The sequence below is a fragment of the Homalodisca vitripennis genome, chromosome 1, assembly GCF_021130785.1.
Source record: "Homalodisca vitripennis isolate AUS2020 chromosome 1, UT_GWSS_2.1, whole genome shotgun sequence".
NCBI lineage: Eukaryota > Metazoa > Arthropoda > Insecta > Hemiptera > Cicadellidae > Homalodisca > Homalodisca vitripennis.
In genome coordinates this window covers 31,901,891-31,918,899 of record NC_060207.1, presented here as the reverse complement: position 1 = coordinate 31,918,899, position 17,009 = coordinate 31,901,891, and the positions used below count along the sequence as shown (strand labels likewise).

Below are 17,009 nucleotides of genomic sequence, written 5' to 3'. Positions count from 1 at the left end.
ACGATTGTTATAATCATCGAAACATAATATTTGTATGTTGAATACAACTATTATTCGATATCAACGTATCCTCAATCATAATTTAACAATCATGCTTCATACTGAAATAATTTGTTTTAAATACATAGTGACATTATCATTAATAATAAAGGAACCATAACTATCAAAATCAATTAGATCAGGAAATATGAAATACCCACAAATAAAGAATATCAATACAATATAACAAACATTTAGAACAGAAAATAAGAAAGTTGTGGAACTATTTATGTTTTTTTTTTTCATTGTAGCAATGACTAACCACTTTCAAGAAGTAGTTGAAAGCATCCTCTCCAGAAATCATTCCTCTCTGTACAAATAGCCTACTCATACAAATGATCTGCAAGCAGGTCAGTTGGTACACCACTTTTTAAACTTAGTTCCATGGCCCTTCACAAGCTTTCGACTGTCTGATTATTAGTAAGAGCACCAATTGCAGGGTCTAAAATGATGTTACTAAGAATAATACACAAAACCACATTCACTTAACTCAAAATGTGCCCTCTGCATGTCTTGACTATCTTTGTCCACATGATGGGTTTTTCAAAACCACACCAATATCGTGAAGCCAAGAAAAACATGTTTTATTATATTTTAAAGCAATTTCATAAACTTTTATAAAGTTGACTGTCGTTTTGAATTCAACAAAGTCACTTATTGAAAAGTAAAATGTTATCTTTATTACCTGGAAGAGCGTTAACAGTTGTTACAAATGATAAGAGTTAGTTATTTTTTAAATAATTAATCTGTATCGGTTATATCAATAGATATAATTTAGTAATATTTTTGTCAATATTGGTATTAAAAAGCGGGTTCGCTTATCGTACTCTACAAGACAGTTTTTTTTTTTTAATTTATACCACACACAAGTTGCTCCAGCTTCATTCATCATGTCATTTTTATTTCCTAAAATCTTGTATGGTATTGTTTATGAGAACGATTGTGATGAAATGGGTTAATAACGTGAATCTAATTACTAATGTGGATAAAAATAAAATTGAAAATAATGCAAACAAATTTAAGCGGACATTCTACAAACGAATAAATAGTGTTAAAACAAATATAAGTTCAATAGATAAACAAAACTAACATAACCATAACTTCCTAATTTCATAACAATCTACTTACAAACTGCCTGGTTCAATTATATAAAAATATCTTTTCCTGATTTAAAAATAACACAAGATTACACAATGAACTCATACCCTCGCTCTGAAAAACACGATGAGCCCATTAAAAAGGAATATATTATTTTTATAATATTTAACTGCTCATCAATCCACACTCAAACACATATATAACTTTCAAAACTAATTAACAGCATTAGAAATGGATGCTAGGGTTATTCATGAGACAGTGAAGGCTACTGCATGGGAAGGTTGTTGGTGCTGTTCTAAGCTGCTCTCGCACTTAGCTAATCTATTGGGTGCAGATAACGCTGAAAATCATAGATAACAAGAAATGCAGTACACAAATATAACCACAAAATGACATTTTCATTTCAATTATTAAAAAACATAGTTATTTGTGATTTGCACCCTCTTAAAGATATGTAGTTTTGTCCAGGAGGATGAGCAAAATGTGTTAATAATGTTTAAATTTTGATGGGGCACTCCAGCCATTACCTTCACTGATACCAATAAAATAATTTTGTGTTATTTGAGTAACAGTTTCAAGTACATTGGAGATGAACATGCTTTATTTATGTACACAATTATCCTTCAAAATAGGATGTAGTAAGTTTTACACTGCTTTATTTATTACATGTAATAAATACACTTTAGATAGCACTTAAGATAATCATTAAATTATTACTTTCTAGATAAAAAAACATAGCTGAATGATACTATAATTTAAGATAATTGAGCTCGACATTTTGGTTTTTTTTATAGTTTAGATAATCAGAAATATCAGTTATTTGATGACCGTGGTGGCTGCTTATATTACAGCAGCTCTTAATTTTAATTCAGGTTATAAGAGGTGAAAACAAACCAGCACACAATGGAGTATAACTTTTGGAAGTACTTCATTTTTTCATTTCTGGGTGGGCCTATTATAAGTACGAATTTTGAGTTAAGAGCCAACTATGTTCTCCTTAATGCAGTGTCTGACAACTGACACTGGTACAAATTGACTCCTGGAATCTTTGAGTCCATGGCTTTCTGAATAAATCCATAAAGATTTGGTGATGAACAGGTAGCTTTGAAAGGCTCTTTACTGCAGTGAAAGTAGAAAAAATTCTAGGTTTGGCACTAGCAAATATAGATACAAATTAAATTTACCTAGCTTCCCTTTGTACTTTTAAAATATTCATACCATAGTTATGTATGTAAGGACAGGAAGCAAACTGTTATAAGAGACATCAGCAATCCTATAAACAGAATCCCCCTGAAATACAGCAATAACAAATGGCTGCTGATAACAAGGGCTTGCAAACTTGTCTCAAAAGTATTAATCAGTTAGGTAGGGAGTAATGCATCCCTGTGGACGTAATTTCATATGATTATGTACATAGTTTTGTTTTTAAAGTTAATTTTCTTTTTGCGTATAGTTTTATAGTGTAAAATATTTTTATAGTATTTCTTCTTAGTGTACGTTTCTTATGTGTCTAGTAAGAAACAAAGCAATATAGTAATAGTTTGCGTGTTGTGGTATCGTATTATTATTTTCAACAGTGTTGAATGCTTTTAATATTTTCATCACATTTTACTAAAGAAAGTGTTCAACAAATTTGCCCATTGATGAGACTTAATTACATGGGAGAATTTTTAATAAAGGATAGTTTTTTATAAATAAAGGAGAGGCCGATCACCTTTTAAGTCTTATTCTACTCATGGCTCGCTGTTCTTTGCAAGAATCTTATCAGACAAAATAAGGGAGAGTCAATAAAGTTCAAGGTCAATGGTAGCTCTCACATTGAGTCTGGAATTGCTGTCTTACATTCAAATTTACTAATTTCGTGTTACTGTAGTTTTTTAACTGTTCATTATTTAAAACATTATTATATTATAACATTACTGTATTAGTTATTTTCAAAATATTTAATTCAGTCCCTAAAGGAGTGTGGCCTAGTGATGGGAGAATCGACTACAGTGTATCCAAAAGCACCCTTGTATTTAAATACTTTATCTGCGCTGAGTATTTCTAACAGACAAGTCTAGACTTTTCTTACCTCCTTCCCGTAATCCATTATTTCTGGGTTATTTTGGATTGGCCTGCAAAAAAAGTGGAGAAATCCTTTGCCTTTTTGTGCCTCCTACAAACATGCCATACTCATGATTTATGAACTTTAGAAAAAATATATTTGTTTAATTGCTACTTCAGTCCCATCTGAAAGATTCTTTTCTACTTCAGGTTTTATTACCAATGATCGTAGAAATAGATTGAAGCCAAAAACTTCAATTGTATTTTGTTTGTACACAACCACATGAAATAAACATTAATTTTTGTCTTCATTGTTTATAATTAATGTATTAATTGAATATTTCTACAATTATATATTTTGTAAAATTTTTAAATTTTGTAATTACTTTATATATATAAAATCTAAAACCTTCCAATGAATACTTGTATATGAATTTAAATACAGCTTATGAATATTTTATTTGAATACTATTAGTCCAAATAAATGAATATTGTAGATTTGAATTCGATTCTTCCAGAGAAATTGTATTAATTTCAAAAGTATTCGAATATATGAATTCCCCGGGCTGTATTCGAATACCATTTGAATGTGTATTTGATTCTCCCATCAATAATGTGGCCCAGAGTCAATTTTTTCAGGATGGCTAGTATTACTGGCTCTGCCATTTGATTAGCATGTCTTCTGTACTGCATGGTGAAATTTGAATCGGGTATAGCCAGGGAATTTTTGTATGCTAGTTAGTATTTTATGTATTCAATTTAATACTTATTAATGTACTCTTACTAGCAAAAATGTATGTATATATTCTTTAGGATGCTATCCTTAAAGAGAATAAACCTATTTGCATTGTCAAAATGATTAGTTTGATTGTAACATGAGTGTTAAACACTTGGAGCCATTTATTATAACATTTGGTTGTATAGTATTTAAACCCAACATTTTCATTTTTTCCTACTCTCAAAATTTAAGTGAAAACATTAACTGTCTTTGAAATAGTGTCTTGAAGATCACATGAAAGGATGTATTGAATGGAGTGGCCACAACTCTTGGTCCTGTATGAACTGTATATACCAACACTGTTGCTGTACAAATTATATGTATGGTGTCCGCGTTATCAAATCTAGGAGTTTAAAGTTATTTTGATTTTTGAATATAACATATTAAAATATGATGTGAACAAAGTGGAAAATACCGTAACCTACATTTCCTTTAAATATCAATCTTTGAAACTCAACTATTCCACCAATGATATTATAAGTTATTACTTGGCATTATAATAAATATATCTTTTTTTCTAGACAAATGGCTTCTCACAATACAACTGCTGAGCCTTGCAGTACAGAAGAAGAATTAATACATCGAGTAAAGCAGTTATTGTTAGTTCCGGCTAATGTGGAAACAGCAGTCAATCATCTATTTGATATGTTGGTAGAAGACATTTTGTTGGGTATTGTGTTTGAAGTTCATGAAGTTATTCGACAGGGTGGAATACCAGTAACATCTGAAGAGGAAATGAAAGCGTTCGCTATAGTCGAGAACACAGAGACAGATATATTTGGACAGCCTTATGTTAAAAAATCACAAGAGTGTTGTTGTCCATCTTGTAATCGTCCACTGTCAGCTTCCAGGTTCGCTCCTCACTTAGAGAAATGTCTCGGCATGGGTCGTAATAGTTCAAGAATTGCTAGTAAGAGAATTGCGAGTAACTGTAAGGAAAATGCTTACGGTGGTATTAGTGATGATGACGATGAAGACTGGGTTGCAGGCCAGGAGAAATCAAAATTAAATAAAAAAGTAGATAGCAAGAAGAAGAGGGATAAAAATGGGGTCAGGAAAAACAAAACTCAAAAAGTTACTAATGATAAAAATCATTCAGGAAAAGTCTCTGAAGATTATAACCAAAATACAAAGTATGATGGTTTAGAAACAAAAAACTAATAATTACAGCCATTTGTCAGGATTTTAAAGAATCCAATCTTTGTGTATTCTTTGATGCTGAGAATGCTATTTTATACCTCAAATACAGTTAAACTGCACTAAGGGTAGAATAAGTTATATTTAAATACCAAGTTCGGTATAATGTGATTTGAGAGTCTGTGGTAAAGTGGCTAAAAGTACAGAACTTTGAACCCCAGGGTGAGATACCATTGTACAAATCCTTCTTACATCTATCTGACTGACTTAGCTGTCCACCTCATTCATGCTGCATTGACTCTACCTTTTATTCTGTTTGACAAGATTAAGAGCACACATTAGTCTTGAAGACATAAAATAATGCTGATCAGCCTCTCCAATGTTTTCAAGATTGTAATGTACACTGTAAAATGCTGTACAGTAAACTTTATGAATGTATATTTTAAAACTGATCTTGAATTTTCTAAACTCCATGTTTAAAAATTATGCAACTATTAAATGTTTTTTATATACTTTTGCAGTGTAAAAATATGTACGTAAGAAAGTTATGTAAACAAATAATGAAAGGTATTTAGAGAATTTAGCTCTTGACTATGAGAACCAAAAAACAAATATTTTGAAAAAATTAAAATACGATGATGCAAGTTTAATTTCAGCTGAAGCAATGTATAGTTGAAATTGATGAGTGTAACAAATAAAACATTTATCTTTTTAATTTGTATTTTTATTGTATTGGAATAACATCCTTAATTTATTATTATGTAGTTTTCAATTTACTGTAATACATTCTTCAACAATAGTTGTTAACCAGTTATCTTGCTGTAATTGTATGTTTGTTATCTTCTATCATGTGATTTGTATTATTGTGAGTAAGCAAATTTCAGTGACATAGTCAACTGAAATTGATTGATTGCTTCAATGTAAACTTGAAGTCATAAATGTTACATATTACAAACAAAATAAAAGAACGAGGCCTAATTTTTATAGGAAAAACATATTCAAATTATTGTAATAAATTTAGATTAGAAGAAAATAATTCCCAAACCTCAGGATATAAATAATACCTTTTCTGACAATAGTATACTTCAACTAATGTCTAAAATTATTTCAGGAACAGTACTAAATAAATCAGCTAAAATATTTCAAAAGTGTCTGTGAGCCATAGCTCAACTATAGTAACAGGAACTATTTTGTTAATGGATATAACCTATTATTAAGTAACTCGACTTTTTGGTTCTAATCAATTGGAAATCGATTAAAATTTTAGAAGACTGGGTTTGATTTACCTCAAAAATATATTATTATGAGGCCTTGCTGGATACTAAGGTACAAGGTTTTAGGTTACAGCGTTCTAGATAAGCTAAGCCATTGTTGTGTTATAATGTTATTAATAAATTATGTTTATTGCAATTAAAGTATTTTGTTTTTGTTTTTTTTTTGTTCTCTTAGGACAAGAAACTTATAAATTGCACTTAGTCCTGTAAGAACCTTTGCGCTGCTTCCAGAGTGACAGGATATTCAGGATGCATAAGGTTAGGGAGTAGGGGCGGCCTCCTATCGAGATCCATGAAGAAGAATTAGGGCATTACATCTCAGTCATGTCTTCTTCCCCTCGAAAGAAAGGAAGGCCAGCTCTGAACCAGCCTCTCCAGTCAAAGTAGGCAGGGGGTGGCACACTCTTGTTGAGGCTAGCAAGAACCTCGGGGGTTAGGGAAGAAACCCCACCAACTCCAATAGTCATCTCCCACAGTAGACTAGACCTATCGAATTGCCCATGAACCCCAGAATCTCGATATTTGCGGTTAGTGATGTGCCGTTCCTGGACATCCATAAGGTTGCCCAGATTTAAGTGACACATCAGTTTTTGCTTTGCCCAGTGGTGGATTCAAATGGAAGGTATAAACCAGCCAGAAGTGATCCTTGCTGGGTCAGAGTATTTTCAGTTACTTGAGTACAAATAATATGCTGATTTATAAATAATAGATTTTATTTCTGACCTCCAATTTAATTTCAGAAAAGATCTTGTTAAATTTTATTGTATTTTGAATTGTGTGCAATGAAATGTCAAGGTCACCATAGATTTACTGCTGATTTAATATCAAGTAAATGCAAACTGAGAATTTTATATAGACATAACTATTATATACAAAGCTTAGCCAGTCTCAAACTTAATACTTAGACTAATTTAAGAATTGAAGAAGGTGTCTTCGTTTATCCTTAATGTTTATTATTGAATATTCCATTGCTGTGTTTGGCCATATAGAGCCCTTCTTCACAGGCTCAAAAATAGACCATTAATATTTGTTTACTATTGTTGTATACACACAAATATATGACACAAGAACAGTATAGAGCCACAGTGAAGGTGTTAAATTGTATTTATTAGGTACTAATTTTATTATTAATATCTCAGTTAGATTTTAGTGAGTAACAAAACAACTTCCAAAAGAATATAATGTGATAAGAATAAAAAAAAATAATTTATATGACTACATGGAATAAAGCAATAATAATAATACATTACAGTGAACATTTCTTGTATTTATCATATTTAATAATTCAGTTTTGTGCGTACCAAACATTTTATTGTTGAAAACAGCCATAAAACACATTCCTAGGGCAATATTCAAATTACATCAAAATGTATCTGAAAAATTTCACATTTTTTATGCACTAATGTAAAGTAAAAGCATATAGAACAACACAAAAACAAATACCACAAAACATAACTTGAAATTAAAGAGTACCTGAAATAAAACCAATAAAGAATATTCAAAACTTAGGAAAACGAAAAAATATATGGGAAGTTATGAGGCCAAACTGGTCTATTACTTTACAAATTTAAATAACTGAGGACAAATTGGAAAAACAATGTATGTGGTTAATATTAGTATTCCAGGCAGTCACATAAGTCCCAGCACAATATTTTTACTTTTGAAAGTTGTTTCATTACTCACTAAAATCTAACTGAGAAAATACCCATACAATTAGTTGCTATGTAATACAATTTAACACCTTCACTGTGGCTCTATACTGAAGTGTTCTTACCTTGTGTCAGGAGGTACTTCGAACTAGTGTGTCTGTCAGGGTCAATGTGTTGACTTTTATATACTACAGTTTTGTATTGCTGTGTTATGTCAAAAGGGAACAAAGAAGAATGGGAGTAAAAATTACACCATTATCACATTTGACAATTAATTGTTAGTGTTCCGGTTATTTAATGCCATTAGTTTCACTTTTATTGTTGATTAAAACATTGTTTTGTTAATTCAGAAAAATCAAAAAAAGTAGTTATAGGGCAGTGGATTTATCACACATATGTAAATGGCATGTTAAAATTTAAATTAGAAAGAGGTCAAACCTGAGTTGGTGGGTGAAGTTTGTGGCAAATCTGCACCTTTGTTTTCTGTTGGTCAAAGCTGATGTAATAGATCTAATTTTTATTTACATTCTCATTCATACAATATTTCAAGTATGGATTTTGTTTATTTTTCTAGTATCAAAAGTAATAACAGTAAATCTTTAAAAACAAAACTTGTTAAGATGTGAAAGTAGCCCATGTGATAGATTAGCTAGAGTTATACATATCCATGATATTTCTTTCTTGCAGCAAATGTATTTCACTTGTGACTACAAATTAATCGTGCATGCAGTTCTTTGACTCCTGCAAGTTTCTTTTGGAAGACATTGAATGTTGTGTATTTAATGTTAAACAAATCATTCTTCCAGTGCAGTGATATGGACAGGAAGCTAAATAAAAGACATAACATAAGAAACAATAAGCTATTGCTTTAAACAGTTAAAACAATCTTAAACAGAGCAATAGATCGATGTACAACAGTAATTAATTAAAGATATTTTTAACAAGTTTAATTATGTATACATTAATAAAAAACTACATTTTGCTCATTAATACCCCAGACTAAATGTTTTCTTTAGTCTCAGGCACCAACTGTTATGTACAATGCCACAGGAACTGTTCTGTTCTCCGAGACTAAACAAATGTTTTATAACTATAAGGTTTGTGGAAAACTTTCCAAGTCTGTATCCCCTCTAATTGCTTCTAGATTCACCAGAATGTTATATCGTATCCGTTTCTGGAATCACAGTCTGTCTTTTTCTTATATTTTTATTTCCCCATTTCCTGAGGCTCTCATATTTGTTTCTTTCGACACTTGTATTATATTCTGTAGAATGTGGAATCGACGGGGTGGGCACTCAATCCTGACAGTTCTAAATAACAAAAGAAACAACATTTCTTCTTATTTAGAACAAACTAGATATTAAGGACAAAAAGTACAAGTTAAAATCTTTAAAGCACTGTCACAAAATAGACGGAAGAACAGAAGAAAGTCGAATTATTACCAAAACTGCTGCTTTTGTTGTAGCAAAATATGATAATGATTTTAAGAAGGAACGCTAGGCAGCAGCCAAGTCGACTTTACATTTGATGCTCCGCTTTTAACATTGGGTTAAAGATTCAAACTATGCTATAAATGGAATTCATCTCATAATCACAAAGCTTTCAATATAAAAAACTGCAATACGAGGCATTTCATTGCAAACCTAGGTGTTAGGCTGGATTATTTATTAATAATGTAAAGAGATCTCAATTAATAATTTTTAATAATTATTAATAATAAATTCTTACAGCTTACTAAACTTCTATCTTGTCAGAAAACCTTGGTATCCATTTGGAGTAGTATGATAACAATCCAAGTGTTCGTTTAAGAGAAGCAGCATCATGAGGCAGAGGCATGTCCAAAAGTGGTTGTAATCTCTCTGGGTCGGGACGTATAGTTCTATTTCTGATTTGATAACCAAGGATAGATATAGTATCTTGAGCAAATTTACATTTCTTCAGGTTCAATGTTAGATTGTATTTCTTAGCCACAGCCATAAACTTTTCTAAATTTTTATCATGATCATGTTTACCCATTCCTCCTATTGTAACATCATCAATATATGCGAAAGTACCTTCGAGTCCTTCTTCTGAAATAATGTTATTTATAGTCCTTTGGAAAGCGGACACGCCGTTGGTTACTCCAAAAGGAATGCGTTTGAACTGATACAACTGCCCATTAGCTTCAAAAGCGGTAAGTTGTTTTTCATGCTCTGGAATTGGTATCTGATGATAAGCACTAGACAAATCCAATGAACTGAAAGTATCAAATTTAGCAATTTTTATCACAAGTGATTCGATATCTGGCAAAGGATAAGCATCCAATAATGCAAATTTATTTACTGCCTGAGAATAGTCTATTACAAGTCGTTTCTTGAGGTTTTCATTTTTGGTAATGAGCACTTGAGCTCGCCATGGAGAAACACTTTCCTCGATAACCATCTTTCAGAAGAGACTGTATTTCACATTGTATAAATTTTTCATCTTCCCCAAAAAACCGCCTTGTCTTAGTCACAACAGGTCGACAATCTTTAGTCATGTGCTGAAATAATGATGGTGGTTCCACATTAGCACAGGCAACGTTACAAACGGAGAAAGATGATCTTGGTCCCCCAAAGTCTACAGTAACATTTGTATTTAGTTTCATGATATCATGTCCTATCAGTACATCAGTACATAACCTTTCACTTGCAAGCATTTTGATTTGTTTGTAATCATTGTCTTGTACATACAGATCTACCCTAACATACCCTTTAATTGGTGAAACGAGTGACGTAGATGCCATCGACACCTGTTTGACTTCTGGAAATGTTTTAAGGTTGTTAGCCTTTACAAAACTACTATCAATAAAACTATCAGAACTTCCAGTATCAACTAAAAACTTAGCAGAAATTCCGTTTACATTTCCGGATACAATTGCTTTAGATAATACTTTGGGTGTTACTGCTGAAGTAATTACGGGACATGTTGTTAAAGAGGCTGAATTTATCTTACCTTTTTTAAGATTCTTAGATAAACAAACTCTGAGAAAATGACCAGTTTTCGAGCAACCTTTACAAATAGCATCTTTTGCAGGGCAGTCATCTCTTGAAATATGTCTTGCTCTTCCACAAAAATAACATTTCTGTCGGAGTCCGTGTGCTGATACAGCAGCAGCAGTAGAATTGTCTTCCTGAGTTTTTAGTTTGTCTGAAGGAATCTTTAAATTACTACTCGTATCAACGTTGTGACAATATGATTGAGGTACACCTGAAGTCATGGAATAAGCGTCCGCATGTTTCTGAGCTGACTCTAAGGAACGAGCTATTTCTTCAACTTTTTCCAAAGTTAAAACATTATGTTCCAGAATATGTTGTCTGATTTGAGAAGAATTTAAACCACTAATAAAGGCATCTCTGATAGACTCATCACTATAGGTTTTAGCATCGACATTTACGAAATCACACTCCTTACTAAGAGATTTAAGCGTTTGCAAATAGTGATTTATTGATTCTCCTTCTTGTTGTTTATGATTAGCAAGCAAGTGTCTAGCAAAAAGTACATTTTTCTTAGGTATGAATAATGTTTCTAAAGTTTGTATAGCATTGTTGTAATCTTGTAATTGTAGTTGATGAAGTTGAACTAGTAGAAGCAAATCCACAATACGCACTAATTCGTTACCCCAATGGAAGAGAATCTACTATTTCACTAAAACACTTAGCTCCCCGAGGTGATAAAAGTCTAATGGTGACAGACTTATCCAATTGGTCGGAAGAACAGGAGGTGGAGGATGAACATGAAGATGCATCACAAGGAAATAAGGAAGATTCTTCAAAAGACACTGAAGTTGAATCTGAACAGTTCAATCAAGAAAATAAAATAGTTTCTCCTCAAAGAGGATCAAGAATAAGAAGGATCCCTGAACGTTTCAATGACTACCTCCTAAATTCAGTGGGGGAGAATGTTATATAATTTACTCCATGTAAACATAACTAGATCATCTGTTATTTTTAAAGAAGATATTAAGTAATTGTTTATACATTCTGATTGAATATTTAAGGTTATCTAGTTGAATTTTGTTGATTAAAGCCTTAGTTTGTTAAAAGGTTTTCTTAGTTTCATTACGAATACCTAGTAAGAAACTAATCGTCTATACTCATGTGACGTTTAAACAATATACCAGTACTGTATATCAGACCTAAGTGCAGTGCAAACAGTTTATAAGCGAAAACCCAGACTTGCAATATTATGTTTCGCACTATAAAATTGTTTATCAATTATATTCAGCATAGATTATTTCATAAGAAACTATGTATTGAATATCAATTATAAACTATTAATATCAACAGATATTCTTATATCTTAAAATTCATTAGAACTGATACACTACAATATGAGTTTGTGTAGTAAGATTCATGAATTTGAGACGAATTTATATTTATAACACAGTTTTAAACTTTTGCTACATGTTAAAGCGGTGCCTTACATGCACTGTCAGCAGCTAACTAGGTTATGTACAGTTGTACACACAACAAATTAAATTGTGGTGCTCTCCCAGGCACATCACAGCCTCGCCAATAACCGCCGGCTCGGTCCTAGTCTCCGGGTACCCCAATTGATAGGTTTGAAACGCGGCACTGCGATGACAGGCGCCGGCGAGGACTCGTATCTGGACAAAAGGAGAGGTCCATAGTTAAGGGCATCTTTCATTCATTATTTATTTAACGAAAAGCTTTTAACACAGTCATGGCTCAGCTAAACATGGCGGGAGATGAGAAGTCTAGTGTTTGCGGCTTGTGTGGAAATACAATTAAACCTCGTGGAAATGCTTTAAAGTGCGGAAGTAACTGTGAAAAGTGGTTCCACATCGAGTGTGTTAACATTTCTAAAATAGAATATAACAACGTAAAAACTGCCTTACAAGTCAAAGTAGTAAACTGGACTTGTGAACCCTGCCAGGAGCTAACCTCGGCAAACTCTGACAGTGAACGTTCTGGTTTAGTGCTGGAAGAAAAAATTGACAAGCTTTTCGAAATTGTAAAAGGTCTTGTAACTGACAATCTGCTCCTAAATTAAAAATTCGACAACGCTTTTGACCTAGGTAAATCGAAAAACATTTGGCCGGTAGGCTGTTTGACCATAACCTCAAACGATGTTAGCCGTAGGCCTATGAAGGCTAAAGACATTGTTGAAGTTCATGAGACTCCCAATAACGACAAGAGAGTCAGTGATAGTGCAAGTAGTGATCTACAGGATGCCCCTACTTATGCAAGTAAGGCTAAAAATAATTCTAAGCAGTGCGTGGCCTGCAGGCCCAAGCCTAACCTACACCCAGGGGTGCCCATCCCCCCCAAAAGGCTATGGCGCATTCCCCCCCAAAAAATTTACCATTCATGAGGGTGTATAAATTATACAGTATAATTATTGTCAAATTTTTTTTAATAAAATGTATAAACAACACATATGCCATACAAAATTAATAAATCAATGTACAGTACTATAATTAAAAGTCCAAAATGGCTAGAAGTGTTTCAAAAAGGTAACTAACTTGATGAACTTAACCCTTGAAGTTACCCTTGATGGCCTTTGTAAAGCAGCAGTTTTTTCCTGTTCTCACTTGAAATGCCAAATTTGTCTATGATCTCACTGTTTTGGAATTGATTGTAAAATATCCTTTTCGGATGCCAAAACCAACATATCAGACAACCAGGTATCACCCATTACTGCTTCTCAATCTATTTTTAACGATTTTAAGTTTGCTCATTGCTCTTTCAGCTGAGCACCTTGTTGCTGGCAGGGCGTGAATTATCTGATACAATGAATGTCAAATATGGAAACCCAGATATGTTCAACATAAACAGCGATAGGGTCTTATAAAGCCCTTCTTGATCCATTGATCAAGATATCGTTTGCTTTGCAATTGTACTTGTACAATCCAATGTTTCATCAGAAGAATCTTGGGTTTCAACTTCAACTTCTTCATTGGTTAGTCTTGCATTTTTGTATTTATCATCTTTTGAAGAAAGGACATCTGACAGGTCAATATTTTGATAGCTGCCTTTGTATAACTGGCTGAAAACATCAAACTCCTCACAAAGTTTCTCGGTATCCAATCCATAGTAACCACACAGGTCCACTGATCAATGTCTGGGTTTTAGGGTTCGTCCCCAGTGTTTCAGAAGCTTTTCGTGAGAAAAATGAGTCATTTGCTGCACAAAATTTAATGACCTTTCAGGAAAAACGATCATGTAGTATGTGTGATCACGGAATCAAGCACTTTAAAGAAGACTTCTGTCCTCAGTTTTGCCATAGGATCTAATATTAAATTTCATCAATGGCAAGTTCGTCCATGAATCTTTTTCTCTTTCGGATTCGTTTGTTTGAAGTTTTCTGGAGATTGTGTTCTTGAGCAAATGACTAATACTGCCCACCATTTTGTCCCATCCCTCGTCGGTTCTCATAGATTGGAGTTTAGAAATAGTTTCAGACACCACTGTCGGAATCATTCCATAGTCAATAATTTTTAGACTGTAAACAAACAGTCACTGGTGACAGAATTTTGAATAGTTCGGCAGCAATGATCAAAACTGCAGCAGATTCATAATCAAATAGTGCTTTCAGAAGTCCTTTTGCTGATGTTTCTTGAGTCCGTTTCAGATTGAGTGTTATCAGATATGTCTTCCAGGGTTTCTCTTAGGACATCATAGCAAGTTATAACGGTTTTTACAGCAATCGTTTTTGCTTGACCACCTTGGTCGTATTGACTCTTTTCAAACGCTTTTTGTCTAGCCTGACATGGACCTTTTTCTAACTTCTCCTACGAAAATATGATGTCTTTTATTGTCCAGACATGAAATTGTACAGTTCTTGCAGAGTTGAGAACATGTCCCTTATTTTGTGGGCACAATTCCATTGATTTTTTCGACAACTAAGGCAAATCTATGCGAACAACACCAAATGTAGAATGCTTTAGGGCATTCCTTGAGGACAAATGATTTGACCCCACTAAATGGACCACGCATGTTTCCCGCACCATCCATGCTCTGCCCAATCATACCATTCTTATCAAATCCAATTTCCTGGAGAGTTTTTAATAGCTCAATTGATAAGTTTTTTGCCAGTTGTGTCTCCGGCTAGTAAAAACGTTTACAAGCCGCTCTTCTGGCTTCACATTCTCTTGATTTCTCCGAATGTATCTCTGTGATCGACATATCGAATTAGCACTGTTGTGCATTCCTTCTTGCTTAACATTCTTGTGTGGAGTCAAAGAATTATAGAATACGTATTAGTTTCATTAACATGATCCACAATTCTTGAAACAACAATTCTATTCATGAGATTTATTAAATCATAAATGTTTCTGTAACTCAGAAAATTAGAACCAAGTTTAGTTTTATTTTCTTTTGACTTATCAAGCTTCTCCAAATAAACTCTTGCGTCTGGGTTATACTTAGCAAGCAATCGAAATAAATTTACTAGTTTTCCGTTTAGAGACTCTTTATTTCGAAAAGCCAACATCTCCTCGGTCAGATACCGACAGCAGGTCTATAACGACCGATAGAACCTCACGGTGATGACTGACTAATTTTATCATTTATTAGCTCAGTCAAATCAGTATCAACTCTTTTTTTGGATATCCATTGCAATCTACCAATTTGAGAAGAAATATGGAGTTTTGATTTTTTCATGAAGTTCAATATCTCGATCTCCTCTATGATCCGTCCAACCCCTATAAACCTGTGGTACCCCAAATTGTTCTTTCTGATGGCAAAGCAAATATCAAACAATGCAAACAAAATACAGCATCAGAATGTCTACTGTAAACAAGCCACTTCCTATCTTTGGTTGTTCCATTAGGTAAAAGACTTTTTTTAACTTTTGGGTTGAATTTCTACCGGATGAGGAAGGAAAATCTATTATACTTAGGTCCTTGTGATTCCAGCTTTAGTGCTTCGTTAATTAGTTCAGCAGAGAGTCTTTTGTTTGCATAAAATGCTGGATCTGTAGGATCGATTGTAGAGAATTGAAGTTCGGTCAAAGTAATAGGTTCAGGTATCTTCTCTGTGGGTATGTTGTCCTCTATATTTTCTAAAACTTCGTCTTCTTCTTCTGGTGTTTGACATTGGCAGGCTAGTTTCCATGGAGGAACGTTGAAGTTTAATTTTCTTTTATCATGAACAAGTACTAGAGGCGTATATTTAGATCCATCTCCTCTTTGGTGACACTGCAGCTCTAGTTCTTCGTCTTTGCGGTCTTGGACAGCTGATGTTCCAGAATGTGGATTGTCTTCTAGCCCAGGCATCACCAATCTAAAGTATAGACAAATGCCTTCACTGTAAATTTTTATATCAATAATCTGCTAGTCAAAAATTTAGTTAAAATCTATAAACCCTTTTTCCAAGTACAGATTAATTAGAACTGTTTTTGAGTTTATTATCAAATTAATATGCCACATTCTGCTACACTGAACAGGAGATAAACGAAACACACATAAAAGCAATATATTTTTAGAGAAACCTCATTTGTCTCAGGGCACCTCAAAAATGGTAATATCATACTAAAATGGTAAAATATATTATAACAAAATGTTTTTTTTTTAAAGATAGCAACTCCTTTCTACATACAAAGAGTGTTAATAGGTTTGAAGGGGACAAAGCAAAAGCTGTAAGCTGTAACAATAACAAGTAAAACGATCTTGATATTTTAATTACAAAAACTCTATGTACCAATAGGCTTATACATATTATTAAACTAAATTGTATTTGAATTTTTATTTCATTAGATGCTTTTTGCTTGTAACGTATTGGACCAATACTACTTTAATATTTGGCTGATAGTAAAATGTTTGTAAATGTAAAATGCTAATATTTACATATATTTAGCTTTTTCACCATTTTTAGGCAGGCTTCATCTCTCAATTACAGTATAATATTTACTTGCATTTTTGAAGTTTTTTTTATCATTTGTTAGTCTTCTTTTATAAGCTTTGTCCTTTTTCTATGGCCTTCACAATGCCTTAATTAATTGTTA

General features: G+C 33.0%; 1 protein-coding gene across 7 annotated transcripts in view; it reads left to right on the top strand.

Annotated features, from left to right (window-relative positions):
• Positions 1-17,009, top strand: part of LOC124359328 (SAGA-associated factor 11 homolog) — a 41,075-nt gene that overhangs the window by 10,262 nt on the left and 13,804 nt on the right. For 4 of the 7 annotated variants that reach the window (XM_046812032.1, XM_046812036.1, XM_046812016.1 and 1 more), the window contains one exon: positions 4,483-5,813. The exons of 1 other annotated variant lie outside the window; for it this stretch is intronic. In XM_046812032.1, the coding sequence (XP_046667988.1) occupies positions 4,487-5,122 (636 nt within the window). In that variant the 5' untranslated portion in view covers positions 4,483-4,486 and the 3' untranslated portion in view covers positions 5,123-5,813. Of the gene's footprint in view, positions 1-371; positions 390-1,492; positions 1,776-4,482; positions 5,814-17,009 lie in introns of those variants that run through there. 2 more of the 7 variants (XM_046812043.1, XM_046812024.1) reach the window with 2 other exon arrangements.